This window comes from Alosa alosa, chromosome 1, assembly GCF_017589495.1.
Source record: "Alosa alosa isolate M-15738 ecotype Scorff River chromosome 1, AALO_Geno_1.1, whole genome shotgun sequence".
Lineage (NCBI taxonomy): Eukaryota > Metazoa > Chordata > Actinopteri > Clupeiformes > Clupeidae > Alosa > Alosa alosa.
The window spans coordinates 30,134,401-30,152,465 of NC_063189.1; the positions used below are offsets into that span (position 1 = coordinate 30,134,401).

The window sequence follows — 18,065 nt, forward strand, 5'->3', positions numbered from 1 at the left end:
TCTCTCCTTCTCCGCCACAGCTCGTTCGATGAGTACAGCTCTGAGCTCAAGTCTGGACGCCTGGAGTGGAGCCCGGTGCACAAGTCTGAGAAGTTCTGGCGAGAGAACGCTGTGCGTCTCAATGAGAAGAACTACGAGCTCCTCAAGTAAGGTTCCAAAAGATCCCCACACTTCTAAAGAATGGAAGGCCAGTTCTAATAAAATGAATGACTATTTTTGTCCTATGAAATAACTAAACAAGATCTGATATGTTATTTTTTCCTTTTTTTTTTTAGGGGCATGTTTAGTGTTTAATTGGTGTAATGGATATGGCTTCTCCTGTTTGAGTAAACACTGTCTTGATGGGATAATGTCTGAATGGCACTCATTTCCATAAAGTTCAATCTCCTGATCCCACCTTTTGATCTACCGGTCCTGTTTCCTCCATGAGTAGCCCGTCCCCAATCAGTGCCCAGCCCCATGCCTCCTGCCATCGTTCATTTGAGATTTCTCTGCACTCTCATTCTGCGACCTCCTTTTTCAGTTGATTTTATTCCATGTGTGAATCAGGAAAGGCTCTTAAACTCCTGATTCCTCATCACATCCATTTCAGGCGTTTTGGAGATATGCGGGCCTGCGTTTCATCTAGTGAGCCACTGCCACTCAGTACAGCCGTTTGCTCTCCTTCTGCTGTGGAAGAGATAATCCGGTGGCTGGTCATGGCATCTCTGTGGAGACGTCTTTCTCTAGAATTTGATCTCGGGGAGCTCAGCAATTTCAGATATTCCCAAATAATGCCCTAATAATACGCTGTGATGGCTTATGCAAGATGATTGCCCATTTGTTTAGCAGAGCTCTTCTTACTTCACTTATCCTCTGGTGCATTCATCAGTATCATAGGCTACACTATGCCTGCCTTTGTCAGAGCAGGGCATGAGATATTGGATCAATGTCAAACACATCAGACAATCAAATTGTTCTATTTCTATGAGGCAGGCATATGCCTATTGGGAATGCCATTAGCCAAAATTTCAGAGCACGTCCAATGATCCACTATGATAATCAGTAGTGTTAATGCAATTGTCTAAACCATGCTAAAGAAAATCAGGTGGGGTGGATGTATTAGTGGCCAGCACAGCGGATAGCCTACAGGACTTGGAGATAAGATGACCTAAGATGACACCTAAGATGTTCTGTGGTCCATCTCTGGCATTTTGACAGTAATATGCTGTGTTGTTATAAGTGCACATGGGACCAGCATCTCCTCTACAATCTTTACCGAGTTTGCTGTCTATGGGGAAGTTCAAGACATTTGAATTGATCTTGGATGAAGCCCAAATATGAAGTCCTAACGAAATCTAACTTCACTTTTCATTCCCTGGTCCTTGAAACTGATCCCAAATAACAGTAACACCCAGGGCTTTCCTAGAAATAGGCCTCTGAAGTTCGACTACAAAAAAGCTACCATCTTTGCCCATATATTAAAGGAGATTTGGTATCTTGCGAGTTTTCCTATGGGTAAATAACATGGGGATTTTAAATGATCACACCTGTTAAACTCTCGTGGGGACGAAGAAATCTAAAATGCAGACATTTTGCTCTACACACTTTTGCCCTCTGCCTTCGAGTGAGTACTGTGATCTTCAGTATGTTAAGACATCAAACTTTAATTTTTGCTACCCCAGAGCTAACTTGCCATGCAACTTGCCATAGGTAGTTCGCTTCAATTAACACCCGGATCTCCTTATATGGGCAAAGCTTTGGTTCCTTTTTGTAGGGGAACTTCAGAGGTCTATTAGAAGAGGAATTTCGTCCAGTATTGTCCTCTTCATAGTAGTATTCATAAGTCACATCCTCTGCTCACTCACTCTTTCTCTCCCTCTCTCTCTCTCTCTCTCTCTCTCTCCCTCTCCCTCTCTCCCTCTCCCTCTCTCTCTCTCTCTCTCTCAGGATTCTTACTAGGTTGTTGGAGGTGTCTGATGACCCACAGGTGATAGCAGTGGCTGCTCATGATGTAGGAGAATATGTGCGACACTATCCAAGAGGCAAACGGTAAGGGTCCACTCCAGCCTCCACCACTCAAGTCTTGCTTTTCCCACAGATAGAATCCATGCTCCTACTAGACAAAGATGCACTCAGCAACCGAGCCTGCATAAAGGGCATTTTTTAACAGACAGAGAGCTGGTTCTTCAACTGTTTCTATTCTGCATTGTTTAAATCTTGGTGCTATCTAGTGAAGCATCCTGTTTTTCAACCAGTTTTGAATGAAACTAAGGATGCACCATCACCAGAGTCTGTTGTGTGCATAACTGAACTGTAGAATAACATGACCACTCTAGTTCACTGGGAAAAAAACAACTATTATTTGATGCCAGCTCTGTGAACCAGAATGGAGTCAGTTCTCTGGCAGTATTTGTCCTCAGTGCTTTCATGCATGCCTTGGTCTCATAATGTGTTTGTCATCGGAAAAAACACTCTACACCACACATGATCAGATCAAATGTCTATTCACTAAAATGAAGGTGCTGTATGTACATATGCAATTGAGCACTTTTCTCAAATCGGTGTCCATCAGCCTGGTCTACCCAGTGATTTAATCAATTCCAGCACTAAGAATGACACAGAATTGCACAATGCAAACAAATGGGTCAAGAAGATATGGATAGGCACATGTTTCCAACCCTTTAAATATCACTATCACTATCTAGACTTAAAATACTGAAAAAGTTGTATAACTTAAAATCACTGCTCTACCAGTTCCCTTGGCAGCAGGGGCGTAGATTTGCGTGGGGACCGAAGGACGTGTCCACACCAATGTCAAATTACGACTGAAATGTCCCCACCAATATTAAGGTTGAAATGGGGAAAAAAGCGCTCACATGCGCTACACAAAGAGTTAAATAATTTCTCACTTCAGTGCTGCGGATCATCTCGTACAGATCTTGTAATGTGCAGTAGCCTATAAGGGTAAATCGCGTTGATTTGAAGTTACCTATAATAACTACCAGTGAGCCGCAGTCTCCTGCGCAGCATGCAGCGCTTCAGCTTTACTTCACTACAAGCATGAAGTGCGTCCAAATTCACCCATTCTTCTCTGTTGAACTCCTCGAGAAGTAGGCTACTCATCACACATGTGTCACATGAAAGAGCCTTTTCTCAGCTTTTAAACGGTGCTAGCTAGCCACTGTTTGCTCTGAAAACAGTTTGCGAGAAAAATAACTTCAAGAGATTTAATAATTATTCTCTAAGCCCATCTCCACCTCCATTTGTCTCGGTGGAATATCGTGAGGCCTACACACTCTTCGCATAACACATGACAAACCATATATCAGAATAAACAGCAGACCTTACCGAACACAAAGGTTTAATGCATTCCCGTGTATAGTTAGCTGTTCCAGAGTAATCCGGTTTTGAAATAAATTATAGCAAAATTCAACATGGTCTTTCGGCTGCATTTCTTAAAACTGGGCTGTGCATACATCGCCTAGACATATGTAAATATTAGAATCAGAGAATATACAGGCAGCTCACGGTTAAGAGTTTGTCAATGTAGCCTTAATGATTTCTTTTCACAAAATGCTAAGCATGCCTGTATTTAAGTTTCTTAAAACTGAGCTGTGCTTAAATGGACATGATTTCATAACAGGCCAAATAGAAAATAAATGTTAAATATAGCCTACATATCTGTAGCCTACATATTAAAATCTGATTATGTAGGCTACACAGTGTATTTAGATCAAGTTGGACAGTAGCACATTTTAATCATGGATAGTGGCTGGTGAAAGAGTTGAGTTCTTTTTGTTTGTTTTGTTTTTCGGGGGGGGTTAGTGGGTAGTGTCCCCACCAAACCTACGCCCTTGCTTGGCAGCCTCTCACTAGTCAGCCTAAATGCATGGTCATGCAGTGTTTGATGTTGAGTCAGTGATCGTGTATGCCTTCCATTCTTATGGGAAATAAGAGAGAGAGAGAGCGATGAAAGCCAATCCTATTTGTGATAACCTCACACCATCTCAAGTTGGTGATTTCATATATTGCTGCTGTCGAGGCCTCTGTTTTGCTGTGAGGACCCTTAATCCCCAATCTAACTCAGGAGAGAAAGATGACAAGTCACCACCACTCCACACTACCGAGATTGCAGGGTTCTTCAGTGCCTTGGAACGCCTCCGTGGTCACAGGGCCAACTGCTATCAGCTGGGGAGCCAGTGGTGAGAATGACTGACACAGCCCCCTAACCCTGTTATTGAGCCTCTTCAGAGCAATTTGCCCGCATGGATCTTGTTGCAGATGAGGTGGAAATTGCTATAATTTTATCAGGAGGAGCCATGGGGCAGTGTGGTCAGGGTAACCTTGTGGCTGTTATCCACCTGTCTTCCTTCTGCCGTCCCCTTGACGACAGCTGGTTTTATCTGCTCTACATGCTGACCGCTGCCCTTTTTGCCGTTTTATGCTTTGCTTTTAATGTAAAGCACATTGAATTACCCCTGTGTCTGTAATGGGCTATATAAATACACTTGCCTTGCGTTGCCTTTAATGCAAGGGGTGCTATGGGGAGATATCTTGCTGCAGGAAGATGAGAATGTGAGAGGCAGAACAGACATTGACACATAAAGACTTCAGTTGTCTTATCTGAGGTGGTGAAATAGGTTGAAATGCCGCCAAATAATTATTAGGTGGTGAAATTAGAACTTAATTGATAAAACACTCGTCAGATTTATAAAAGCATAGAAGGCTTCTTTTGTGTCATTCTTGGGTGGTGACATCTGAACTGGCTTTCTTACCAGGCTCTTTTTCAGAATTATCTGAAAAGGATGACAAGTCTCCTTTCATAAACAGGCCCTTTTTATAACTGCCTTCAACAAAGGCATGGGTATTTAATTCAATTGACCCTTAAAGTAAAATTCAGTAAATAACAATTAAGGCTAAAAGGTATGAACAGGTCTACTATTCCAATCCTAAAGATGTGCCAGGTAGTGGATTTAGACCTATGCATGCTTAGCACATGCTAGTCTATCATTAAATATTATTAAATATGAATTATTGGGGGCCAAGCAGCGAAGCTGCGAAGGCACCCATTGTGTTTCTATGTTTTCTTACTATTATTAAGTGTGCTTGCAAAGCAGTCTTAAGTTTTATTTTTCCCGTGTCCCTAATTTTTTGTCAGCTCTAGCGCCTAGGCCCTTTGAGACAGAGACACCGTTCCAACTTTAAAACGTCCGGTCAGTACCGGTGTAAGTTGCTCGCGAAGATGACGTCAGGTGGGCGTGTCGTTCGTCCGCCATATTGGATTGAACAGAAAGCGAAACTAAATTTTCACAGGTCACAAATTTGGTCTAAGCATACAAAACTTGGACGTACATTATCCTTGGACCAAGCCTCACAAAAGTTACCGGAAGGATTTTTGATTTTCAAAAGCTTGCCCGTCACAGCCAAACAAAATCGGCGGCGAAGCTCTCGAAACAGGAAGTCGATCCATATCTCAGGAACACTGTCACATATCGATAGCAAATTTTGTATTTGAACTCGGGACTCCAATGTGAGGGTGTATAAGCTAAAAAAACATTCCAAAAGTTTCCAGCGTTTGGCAAACCACCCACCCGTATTTGGTAACTATCACCTTCAACTAGAGATGCACCGATATGGAATTTTAGGGCCGATAACGATAACCGATATTTATTGGTTTGTTGTGGCCGATACCGATACGATAACCGAATATTACTCTTGAAAAAAAATTGTGAAAAGTGATTTGGGGAAAGCATTTAATAAGCATAATTTTATTGCAGTAATTTTACCTAAATGATGGACAGAACTCATAATAGTCCTCAATAGTACGGCAGTCAACAACATGACAGTAGCCTAGCCCTACAGAATGTGTGGCTCCTTTAAGTGAACCTGACGTCAGTGAATTGCGAGTGAGTGGCTAGAGAGTTTGAATCGTTTTCATTTAGGACTAAACGCTCATAAACGGCTCAGCTTGGAATAAGCTACAGTAGCCCCGAAGGTTTTAATAACTTATTATGATGACCTGTCTGGAACTGAAGCACAAATGGTTAGCATATTTCTAGGTAATAATACAAAACCCAAGCTAAAGTAATGCAAATATAATACTAAAACACAACTTAGAACTAGGCCTACTTATGTAGCCTACTCGTCCCACTAACAAGTTTGTTTATTTGTTTCCCCGACCAGCGCGGTAAAGTGCAAACACACCAGCACAAGACGGCAGAGCTCCGCTCTGTTAAGGTTAAATGGCGGATCATTCACGAGAGGATTTTGAGATGCACAGATTCCCAAATGAATGCATATGCACAGATTTTGTTAGAGTGGTGAAATACATTCACACCGTTGACATTATATTGAGGAAAAAGTATAGCCAACCAAGCTCAAGTAGCTCAGTGTAGCCAGACGGACCTTACGTAGGCCTAAATTAGGACTTTAAAAATATCGGTATAAATTATCAGCCAGAATTCTGTTATCGGACCGATAATAATATTTTCATTTTTTCACTTATCTGCTAATAATATATCGGCCGCCGATATATCGTGCATCTATCACAATGCCTTCCAAGTATGCACAATGTCTCTGGGCAGCCACAATGTATCCGGGCAACCTTGCCCAATCATGAAATCCTTGCTCTGCCATGGGATAGTGTGGACTTACGAACTGAAATGGTAAGGAGAACATTAGCTATTTATTGCTGACGTAGTACAGTTATTTTCACATTGACGGTATTCAAATTAAATTTTTCATTATTGTTAAATATCATGATGGGAGAGTATTATTAAAAATGTTACAAGTATGCAAATGCATATGTTTACGGGCAATTAGGTTTTACTGTGTTGTTTTGTTGTAAAGACATGCAAGGCATTCTGGGCCGTAATGAACAGTGGTCGGCAGCACTCCATAGGCTACGTATTAATATGAATAGGTGTTTCTGTAAACCTAGGGACAATAAACAGCTATCTCTGTTACAAAAACAAGCTGGTAATCGCTCATTGAAGAGGGAACTATGATAAAAAGATTGTTTTCCTAAAAAGCAATGGAGTTGACGAAAAGAATAAGCAAGCAATGTCACGTTAATGTTAAATAGCCTACATCTGAACGCTAGGTGGCAACGTTGTATTACATTTCACTAGTGTACTTGAAATAAGGTGTGAGCTTCACAAGTAAGGAAGGTGCAAATATTATGTAATTTATCATGGGAAATTATTGGAAATGTTATTTCTTGTTTATTCTAATTGCAAACCACACACATCCATTCGTAATCACATGTACACTTTTAATACCTTGAAAAGACTCTCATTTCGTTTATTTGATGTTGCCTAGCAACACAGCGTTCAGAGCAAAGATTCTAGAACAGAGCTTCAGAGAGACACGTTTTGAGTTTGTGGCCAAGTAGGCCTACCGAAAACATCGGTTTCCATGTGTATGTGCTGGATGGTGTGCTTCCTTTATGAAAGTAAGTGTTTTATAGAGTTAGACATAATGAGTCATGTTGTAGTGGTCCACATACATGTGCCCCTTCTGTTATTAGAATGCTAAGCGGAGATTTAACATCATTCATTTCTTGTGTGGCTAGAAGCTGGCTAGCTATGTCATAGGGAGGAGATGTTGCTGTAACATTATGGGATTTATGTTGCTTAGCGTAATGCCATGGTCATTTGATATGAGATGCTTGTACTCGTAACTTCATCACTCGTAACTTTAGGACTCCTATTTTTTTTTTTACTAAGAGTAATTCAGGAAGCATTTTAGCCCTAAAAGTAGCGCCTGAGTCTGTGACTGCTTAAGCGAGGACTCCTAATAAGACCGATTCACAAACAATGTTTTGTGGTGGCATTTCACGTCACGATGTTTTGAAATGCGTCTAACAATCACGAGGGAACAATTTTGCATTGTAGGCATAACTAAGGGATGCAGTAACACCACCAACAACAACCAAAACTAGCCTACTCATTGTTTACATGTACATTAAATGTAACGTTTCATTGTGAATCAAATTAAAAGATTCTCCTCTTTGCAAACGTTGGCATAGGCATATGGTGACAGATTAATTTAATAATGTTGCTGTGTGAATCACGGTAAGCGCGAATGAAGTGGCCACTTCTTAATGGGACTCACTGTATGGAAGTAGGCTAAGTAAAATAGAGATGTTTAAAACAAGATAAAGTTAGGATATGCCCGCTTGACAACGGCAGAGATAACTGGCCTTTGGCCATAGCAACCATATATGGAGTGTATATAACAGATATATGCAGTGTATTAACAGAATATAATAAACCAGAATAAATATGGATATTCAATATGAGAAATATATAACAGATATGTACATAACATACAGCTATGTACAGTGTGGAAACAGTGTCATTGTAGTGCAGAAACAAAATTATAAGAGTAGTAAGAATAAGTCTATGTGCAGGATGAATAGTATAAAGATCAGTAGAATAACTATGTATAAATGTAATTACAGTAGGCCTATGTACATTTGTAAATAGAAAACTATGGGTGAGAGGGATAAATTAATTTTATTTAATCGTAAAAGTAAATTGCATTCAATTAAATTGCAATTAAAAATCTTTCCAGTAGGCTTTTAATGTCACATAAAAGTACAACCAAAGCTGAGCTTGATCAACTAGAACGTCTAAAGAACCAGAACTTGAGTGTAGTTTTTTGCTGGGTCCCAGGCCATGTTGGTCTGAGGGGAAATGAGAAAGCGGACAGTGCTGCTAAGCAAGCCCTCAATGAAGAAGTCACAGAATGTCAAATCCCTGCCCCAGACCTTAAACCTATACTGAACTCTTACATCTCAGATAAGTGGCAATCTAGGATTAATGTACCAACAACAAGCAAGGAATGTGAATTTTGGCATTTTTTAATGATCCACTGGGTCGTTATGGGCCAAACAAAATACGGTGTTGCTAAAATTACTCTTATTGTGGCTATTAGAGACATGCGTTCATGAGTATCCAGCTACATTCAATGAGTTAAGTAAAATACATTCACACACACAAATAAAACATCACTAATGTTGTGGACATTCCTTTATTCTGAGATGCATCAATAGGCTCTCAAAACAATCCCAAACAGACATAAGGTCTTTATAGAGCAAATCCATATAGATTATTTGTCAAATAAACCAGTAAAACAGAATTAGGGGATGGAATATATAACATTTACACTTGGCTCATATTTTTTAAATAAATCAGTGAAAAAGTATCCTGACAAACAAGCAGCATTTTAATGCCTTAGTGATATTTCATAATTTCACATTTTTCTCTAGATTACCTGATAGCCCAGTTTGAGAGGTGCAAGACGTGTGACATTATTTATTTTTGCAGCCAATCACTGCTGTCGTTTTATTTTATTGATTTGATTTTAGTCATAGAAGCTAAATTCGAAGGCAGGCCACAGGTAAAATCCAACGAACCGCATTCACCCCGCAAGGCAATAGTTGAATAGAGCTTTTGAGGTATTGCCACTGCCCCAACACTGAAAGGCACTGTTAGAATGCTTGGATCAAGCCAGGTTCAGCATAGCGTATGCCACTGTCTGCTCACGTTGGTGACCGGACCAGGGCAAGCACACTTTCGCAGTTCCCGCCGGAAATGCAGTCTAGTTATTATTACGCTTCCGTCATTGAAGTCAATGGCAGCCCATAGAACTGTCTGGTGAAAAGTTGTGAAATTTGGCACACTGATTGGGGACAGTCTCATGATTAATTTCACCAAGTTTCATACTGGCACCTTGAGCGCTCTAGCGGCACCAATAGGCCAAAGTTGGACGTGCGTTCACGCACGTAACTTTTGACCCGTTGAACCCGATTGTCAAAAATTAGGTATTGTTAGAGTCCTTGGACCAAGCCGAGTTCAACGCACCCTATGACGTCAATTTCCGCCATGATGGATTTTCCGCCATTTTGGATTTCATCAAAAATACTAAAAAGTTTTCACAGGTCACATAGTTTGACCGATTTTCACGAAACTTAGTACATATGATCTTCAGACCAAGCCGCACAAAGGTTATTCCTTTTCGTCTTCGGAACTAAAACCGTTCTCCCGTAGCATCCAATCGAAATTTGTGGCAAAGCCGCCAAACAGGAAGTGAGCTCATATCTCCACAACCATTTCATGTATCATAACCAAACTTCGTACGTGGACTCAGGACACCATCATGAGGATGTTCAAAAACTTTGGTGACCTTTCACCTCTAGGGGGCGCTGCAATTAGGAAAAATGCGTTTTGGCCTGTAGCTGCTGTTGTGTTTGGAATTACAATGTACTAGTGGGGTCTGTTAATACTGTTGGAGGTCTATAGGCTGACCCAAGCCAAATTCTAATCCAATCCTATAATTGATTAGGCCGCCATATTGGATTTAATCAAAAACACCTAAACGTTTTCACAGGTCACAAAGTTTGTCCGATTTTCACGAAACTTGGTGCAGATGATCTTTAGACCAAGCCTCATAAAAGTTATCCCTTTTCGTCTTCAAATCTAAAACCGTTCGCCCGAAACAGCCAATTAAAATTGTTGGCAAAGCCACCAAACAGGAGGTGAAGTTATATCTCAGCAAGGTTTTCTCTTATCAAGACTAAACTTACCACATGTGCTCAGGACCCAATAAGGAGGAGGCTCAAGAAATGTTGTTCATTTTGATCACTGTGTGGCGATATAATCACAGGAAGTAGGCTCATATCTCAGCAATGCTTACACATATTGAAACCAGACTTGGTACACGGACTTGAGACCCCATCCTGAAGACGCACAATACATTAGGAGTCTTTTGACCACTAGGGGGCGCTATAATCACAGGAAGTGGGTCATATCTCGGCAATGCTTTCACATATAGAAACCAAACTTGGTATATGGACTTGGGATCCCATCCTGAGGACACACAATACATTTGGTGACCTTCGACCACTAGGGGGGCGCTAGAGATACAGGAAATTAGCTCATATCTCAGCAACGCCTTTACTTATTGAAACCAAACTTGGTATATGGACTCGGGACCCGATCCTGAGAACACACAATACATTTGGTGTACTTTGACCACTAGGGGCGCTATAATTAGGAAGACTTTTTCGCATTGACACCAAACTTGGTATGTTGAGTCGTAAACACATCCTAAGTACCCACAATACATTTGGTGACATTTGACCACTAGGGGCTCTATGATTAGCAACACTTTTACCTATCGCAACCAAACTTGGTATGTGGACTTGGGACTACATCCTGAGGATGCACAATTTATTTGGTGTGCTTTCACCACTAGGGGTGCTATAATTATCATCACTTTCACCACTTTAAACCAAACTTGGTATGTGGACTTAGGAGTACATCTTGAGGACACACAATAAATTCAGTGAGCTTCGAATCCAGTCCAGTCCAATTCAAACAAGTCCAATCCAATCCAATCTAACACAACACAGTCAAGTCCAGTCCAATACAATCCAATCCCAACTCCTGCTTCACTGCTTGGCCCCCTCATTGCTGCTTGCAGCTATATTTACATTTACATTTACATTCATTTATCCAAAGCGATGGAATAATATTTAGGCTATTAACATTTAAGCATTTTAAGATTTTAACTTAAATTTTAACCACATGTAGAAAAGGCATAGACAATCAAGTAAAGATGAAGAAATGTTATGTAGCACATGCCTCTAGGCCAAGCTAAGCCTGTCAATGTTACAAAATCGAACCATCGACATATGTACCATTTTTCACAACGCCAGATGGATCAAGTGTGTTTGGATTAGAACAGGAAAATGTCAGACAGGATGTCTGAATTTAAAACACGGCGGATCCTCCTGGGCTTTTCAACTCAACCGCTGGGGTGGAGACGCTGATAACGACCCCAACAACCCTCAAAGTCCCTTTTCATCACATAGCTTAGCATCGCCAGCCTGTCTCGTTTGCACACTCTCAATTACCCCCTGCTTCTCATCTCAAAGGAGCGCACAGACAAGGTCATCTTGGCTATAAGGCCAGGTTCACCCTGTACTTCTCTCTCTCTCTGTCTCTTTCTCACACACAAACTCTCTGTCTCTTCTCTCTCTCTCCTTCCCCTCCTCAGAGTGATCGAGCAGCTTGGCGGAAAGCAGCTGGTGATGAACCACATGCACCACGAGGACCAGCTCGTCCGCTACAACGCCCTGCTGGCAGTGCAGAAGCTCATGGTGCACAACTGGTAAGTAGGAGTCATCTTGGCACTTGTGGAGGGACCAGTCCGTGTCTCACCTGGTCCAGAGCAGTGAGCCTGGTGTGAATCCCGGAGATCTACGACCTGGCTAAGCTTGGTTGTAAAGGAATGCATGTGTCATGGCAGTCCTCATGCAACTATTTATGGTTATGGTTATGGGATTTTCCATTCAATCAAATATAATAACATTCACCAATATCTTCCTAAGAATTTTCTTAACTGTGTTCTTAAGAAGGTCCTACGAAAACTCTTAGGCAGATTCACAAAGGTGTTCTTAAACTTCAGAATCGTTCGCAGTTTTGTTCTTTTCATGCTGAATCCCATTTCTTCTTAAGTTGAAAGGGCGTGCCATTTGTTCTTAATTAGCATAGGTAAACGCCCTGTCAATCCCCATAAAAGGGCATGATACTGCAGGGCCGTGTGCACACAAATTGAGGCTGAGGCACCAGTAAATGAACAGTAAATGAGTCGTTATATTTAGCAGCTAGTATAAAAAGTGAAAAAGTGTTATTTGTTTTGTTAATTATTTATTCTAAAATACATTAATGCTTTGTAAAATAGTGGAATTTATATTCATTTTTTAAAAAAGAATTATAATATTTTTATTCAAAAATATCCTAAATGATAAAATACAGTATATAGTTGTCATTTAAATTCTATTATATTTTACACCTGCAGATATGATGAAAATGCAATAACCAGTCAGTTCTCAAATGTGCGTAAGAGTGCTCTTGAGTGTTTGTAGATTCTGTTCTTACTTAAGAACAAGACAACATTGGTGAATACCATAATCTTCGTAAAAACTTCCTAAGTGGGTTTTAAGAACAAATTTCTTAGTAAGAACGGTTGGTGAATGAGGCCCAATAATAATAGCATGGTAAGACTACATTAAGGAGAATATCAATAATAAACAACAATGTGAAATTAATCAACAACCTAATAAAAAATAAACAATACTTTAATATACAAACCATAAGAAACGCTTAATAAACTAAGTGCATGTTCACCAGATATGCCTTTAGACCCCTCGTGAAAGACCCAAAACTATCACAGGAATGGAGCACTACTTGTCTTGGCTTTGTCTGAAGTTGAAAATAGCCAGCGAACATTGCAGAACTAGAGTCCCCAATGGTTAATTGTCCTCAGCTGCTGTTTGTCAGACTATGAAGGCTAATCACCCAGTTTAATGTGAAGCTGCACTCACTGGTTACTCTTCACACTCTAATCCTGTGGAGCAGATCCAGACGGTACTGAATAGCGCTACCGTAGGTTTGGCTAGCGTAATGAAAAATCACTCTGAATGTTTTGAAAAGCATAATTAGACACTATTAAGCCTTGGAGAGCCTTCAACCCCTGAGATGTCATTGATGCATTGTATATGCACAGTATATTTAGTATTGCAAGTGTATTGCAAGTGTGACAAGGCAATTCACCTTGTTATCTGATGTTAACATAGAAGGTATGCAACTTTGGTGTGTCAAAAACACATGATCCGTTGCTATTTTACAAGCCCATTTACATCCCTGTAATTAGATTGGGGAATAAAATCACCCATTTTAGCAGATATCTAGCACCCTTCATGTTTATCTGAATAAGAATAATTGAGCTCCACACTGATTGGCCGCCTTGTATCCAATGACCGCTCACAACAGGCTCCAGCAACTTCTAGCTGAATCTCCTACTCAAAGTGGTAAAGTAACGTGTGGAGAGGTGGATGGTTTTCCTCATTTAAAAGTCTGAGATTAGCATACAAAGGATGAAACGGCTGTGTTTCAGGTTTATGGTAGCTTTGTGGCCATTTGCCAAACTCTTGTTCAAGTTTTTGGTTTTCCATTCTGTGTCGCCTTTAATGACACATCAACAGTGAGGCCAATGCTCATCACTCAGTGGTGCTAAAAATGCTGAAGACTAGTACATTTTTACACACTCTCTCTCTGCACTGGTCATTGTACATTTCTGAAGACCTTTATTGTTTTGTATTTTCATATTCACTTGGCCTCCTTTCTGATGAGCTCTGTAGAACTTACATTGTAGTAAATGGATCTCTGCTGTACTGTTGATTGAGTCTCTTCTGCATTGGACTAATGTCTGGAACACTGCCAGCCTGGTGGCTTTGTGCTGCCAGTGTTGAACCAGACTGTTTATTCAGATATGCTTGTTTCTCATTTTATCATGCTACGCCTTTTCCCTCTGCTCTAAGTGCAAGATAATTTGTTGGGAAAAATTCTGTGTTCAGCGAAGCATTTCCAAAGCCTTTGTTCAGGTGTATTGATCTAAGATAAGAGCACAAAATAGACAATGGGTTTTGAGAGGGCAGCGGAGGAATACAGAGGGTAAGGGATGAGACTGTATCATATATGATTCATTAAATAAAAGAATGAGCTTAGCCCTTCATAGCGGGAGGAGCAGAGAGAGCAACTATGCTCGCTTTGTGTGTGTGTGTGTGTGTGTGTGTGTGTGTGTGTGTGTGTGTGTGAGAGAACATATGCCTTTGCTGGCTCAGTTAGAGATTATAACACCAGCTCTGTCTGTGGTGTCCAAACAGTGTAATGCTGTTTGCATTCAGGCATATTTTTATTTGGTGCTCTCTGTACTCTACACATACGAGCTGCATTTGGATTTAGTGCTATTCAGATATCATAAAGAGCCCTATTTCCCTCGAGAAACGATAGTTTGAGCCATGATGCCTGAATGCAATCACTGATTTAGGATGGAAGATTATGAAAAGCGAGACTACAGTATCAATGGATTTGGAGAAAGTCGCTCCAGATTTTATGGGTCGTGACATGAGAACAGCATGCTGGGTGCATATTTCTCCCTCATTCAGACTAATGGTGCAGAGAGTGCGTCTCCATTTTAGTCCAGCAGGAGTGGAATCTGAAGTGTCTGTTGATGGTGCCAACGTGATAAGACCATTGTACAGCCCAAGGATTTTGACATGGAGTGAAGCAGTGCATGGCGAGAGGCTCATGCTGAGACACTTCTGGGTTGTCACACTTATCTGTTGTTGACCAAACAACATCATAGGCCCCTATTTGAATGATGGGCAATGTGCACAAGTCTTGAGTCTAACTAACGATAACTTAATAAGTAGTGAAAATCAATTCCCAACCTCCCAACGCCTTTTATTCATTGTTGTGAATTTCATTGTTCAAATATAAGTATAAGCTCCCCACTTCCATGCAACTCCATAGGTTTTTATTCAATCCAAACGGTCAATTTCCCCTAAAAAGGGGCAGGTGCGTGCAGCACATCCAAATTTACCGGTTGTGGCATTTGTACGTATAGATGCCTATAGTTAAGAGAGGGTTGAAGTGGAGTAATCAAGGATCTTTGCTATAGTGGAGCTTAGCTGCTGTCATGGCAACGGTTTTGTTGTGGCAAGCCAGGGGATTTTTCTATTTTATAGGTGAAGAGAAGACACAGCTGATGAGTCTACTGCACAAATCACTCCCTGTGATTAGTAGGACGTAACAGCACACTGCAGGCAGAAAGTAAAGGCCACAGAATGCTAGGTCAGATGAGCAGCTTTTCTGTTCTTGTTTCCTTTAGAAGAGTGATATGTATGAATAAATTAAGTGATGAACTTCTGGAAATCCGATTGCAGTAGATTATGCACAAGAAAACATGTTCACTTTCAGTACCAGTTTTACCTAAATCTCTTTAGCTGGTGTCTATGAAGCGTTTGTTTTGTGTTTCAGAAAGATGTACTGAGTAATTGGAGATGACATTGAGGGTTTTCCATATATACAGCTCTGGAATCAGTTGAGAGACCACTGCACATTTTTCTGATGTCATCCTACGATTGCTGAGGACATTTGAATGAGTTGATGGTTGAAATTCAAATTTGCAGTTTTGTATTGATTTTGAATATGACCGTCAATTAACTCGAATGTCACTCAGCAACGGTAGGATGATATCAGAAAAATGTGCAGTGGTCTCTTCATTTTTTCCAGAGCTGTATATATATTTCTCAATTTTTTTAATGCCACAGCTTCTTACAAGGGGTGATATGTTTGCAGAAGGGGGGGGGTTGTGGTTGTGTCAGCTACGACTTGTGGGTTGGGGGTTGTGGTTGTGTCCGCTACGACTTCCGCTAATAAATGTGTTGCCCAGAAGAAGAATCCAGAGCTGGAGAGGTGCTCTTGTGGGTGTTGACGCCTCACCTGATTGCACATTTGTGCTATTTTAAAATGGCCTGTGTGTTTGATCCTGTCATTCATAACCTTTATCTCTGCAAAGTGGCTGCACCTCCACATTCCATGTTGCTAAGGACTGCCGTCTCAAACAGATGGTTGGACTGAATGGTGGGTGGGTTGGGGGTTGGTGGTGAAGGACTCCTACAGATGGTGGCTACTAGATTGGTGCCACGGTCAAATATGTTTGCGGCTGCCTTCCTAATTATGAATCAGATGAATCAATAATGCCTCTAATGTAGATTTGAACTGCAGTAACTTGTCATTCTTTCCCATCCATAATGGCCTCTTTGCAATCTGTCTCTATGCGAACATTTAGTTTAAGTGCCAAAGATTTTTTTAATTACATAATAATTACATACCTAAAGCATAAAATATTTAGTATGTGTAACATAATTACACACACAATAATCTGTGATAGTAGAAGTAGTCTGAAATCATGGCTGGTGCTTTCTGCTGTGGAACGAGTTGAAATGCCAGTAGAGCCCGCATGTCCTTGCCCACAGAGGGAGTGATGCCCCCCCCCACACACACACACACACACACACACACACACACACACACACACAAGCGCTTCTTTTCCAGTGTTCTGATTTGTGTCCATACCTCTTCTCTTCTCTTCTCTTCTCAGGGAGTACCTTGGCAAACAGCTGCAGTCCTCAGAGCAAGCCCCCGCCACTGCCGTCGCAGCCAGAAGCTGAGCGTCTGGTCCCCCCTCTCTCTGTCTCTGTCTCTGTCTCTGTCTGTCTCTCTCTCTCTCTCTCTTTCCCCCTCCCTCCCTCCCTCTCTTGCTCTCTCCGGCAATATGCTGTACCTGTGTGTAAACATCTCTGTATGTATGTGAAGGTGTGTGTGTGTGTGAATTGGCATGTTTGCAATGGCTAGTGTACCCCCCTTCCAAGCGCACGTCCAGTTGCTGTGAAGTGTAATACTGTATTACTGTGGTTAGGCTCCCTTCACGTCAAATGTAACCCCCACAACCCCCATTGTGATTTTTGTTGCTCTAACAAAAGAAAAAAAACAAAACATTCGGATGGATTTGTGTGTGTGTGTTTGTGTGCATTGATGGGTAGTTGTCTATGTTACTATATATGTATAATCTGGAGAAGTTAATCTTGAAATTTATTTATCTCTTCGAGTATTAAAAAATATGACCTGCATTCCAATAAAGGACTCCCTAGGAAACGTTTGTCATGTCTGCCGTCTCTTGCACGGTCATGGTGAAATAAGTGAAGGAACAAGGCTATTGCCATGTGCAGACATTTCTACAGGGGGTGTGAAGAAACATGTTGAAAATCTGACATGAGATTTTGTGGTTCCTAAAGTAATTGTACTATTTTGGCCCCTAAAGGTCAGACACAAGTCACATTTTTTTGTAAGCCTGGGCGCAAAGTTTGAGTGGACGTCACGGTGGCCATGAATGCCCAAGGCTTCTCAGTACTTAGCTTGGTGTATATATATTGACATAATGAAAATGCCATATTGCAGACCATGTCTAAATAACAATAAAGTAGTGAGCTATTTTTCCTGGGGCTTGTCTTGATTTGGGGGTGCTGTATGATTAACTGCTATGGATGGATCCAGGGGAAGTGCTAGCACGGCCTGCTGAGTAGACCTCCAGACAATGGGAGCTCCAGCACCTGGGTAATTATTATTATTATTTTTTTTCCTCTCTCCCTCCCATTGATCGTCTCT

At 41.1% G+C, this 18,065-nt stretch overlaps 1 protein-coding gene across 3 annotated transcripts in view; it reads left to right on the forward strand.

Annotated features, from left to right (window-relative positions):
- Positions 1 to 17,893, forward strand: part of atp6v1h (ATPase H+ transporting V1 subunit H) — a 42,780-nt gene extending 24,887 nt beyond the window's left edge. For all 3 annotated transcript variants that reach the window (XM_048249372.1, XM_048249390.1, XM_048249382.1), the window contains 4 exons: positions 21 to 146; positions 1,930 to 2,031; positions 12,049 to 12,162; positions 17,002 to 17,893. In XM_048249372.1, coding sequence (XP_048105329.1) covers positions 21 to 146; positions 1,930 to 2,031; positions 12,049 to 12,162; positions 17,002 to 17,071 — 412 coding nt within the window. In that variant the 3' untranslated portion in view covers positions 17,072 to 17,893. The remainder of the gene's footprint in view (positions 1 to 20; positions 147 to 1,929; positions 2,032 to 12,048; positions 12,163 to 17,001) is intronic.
- Positions 17,894 to 18,065: the final 172 nt, after the last annotated feature.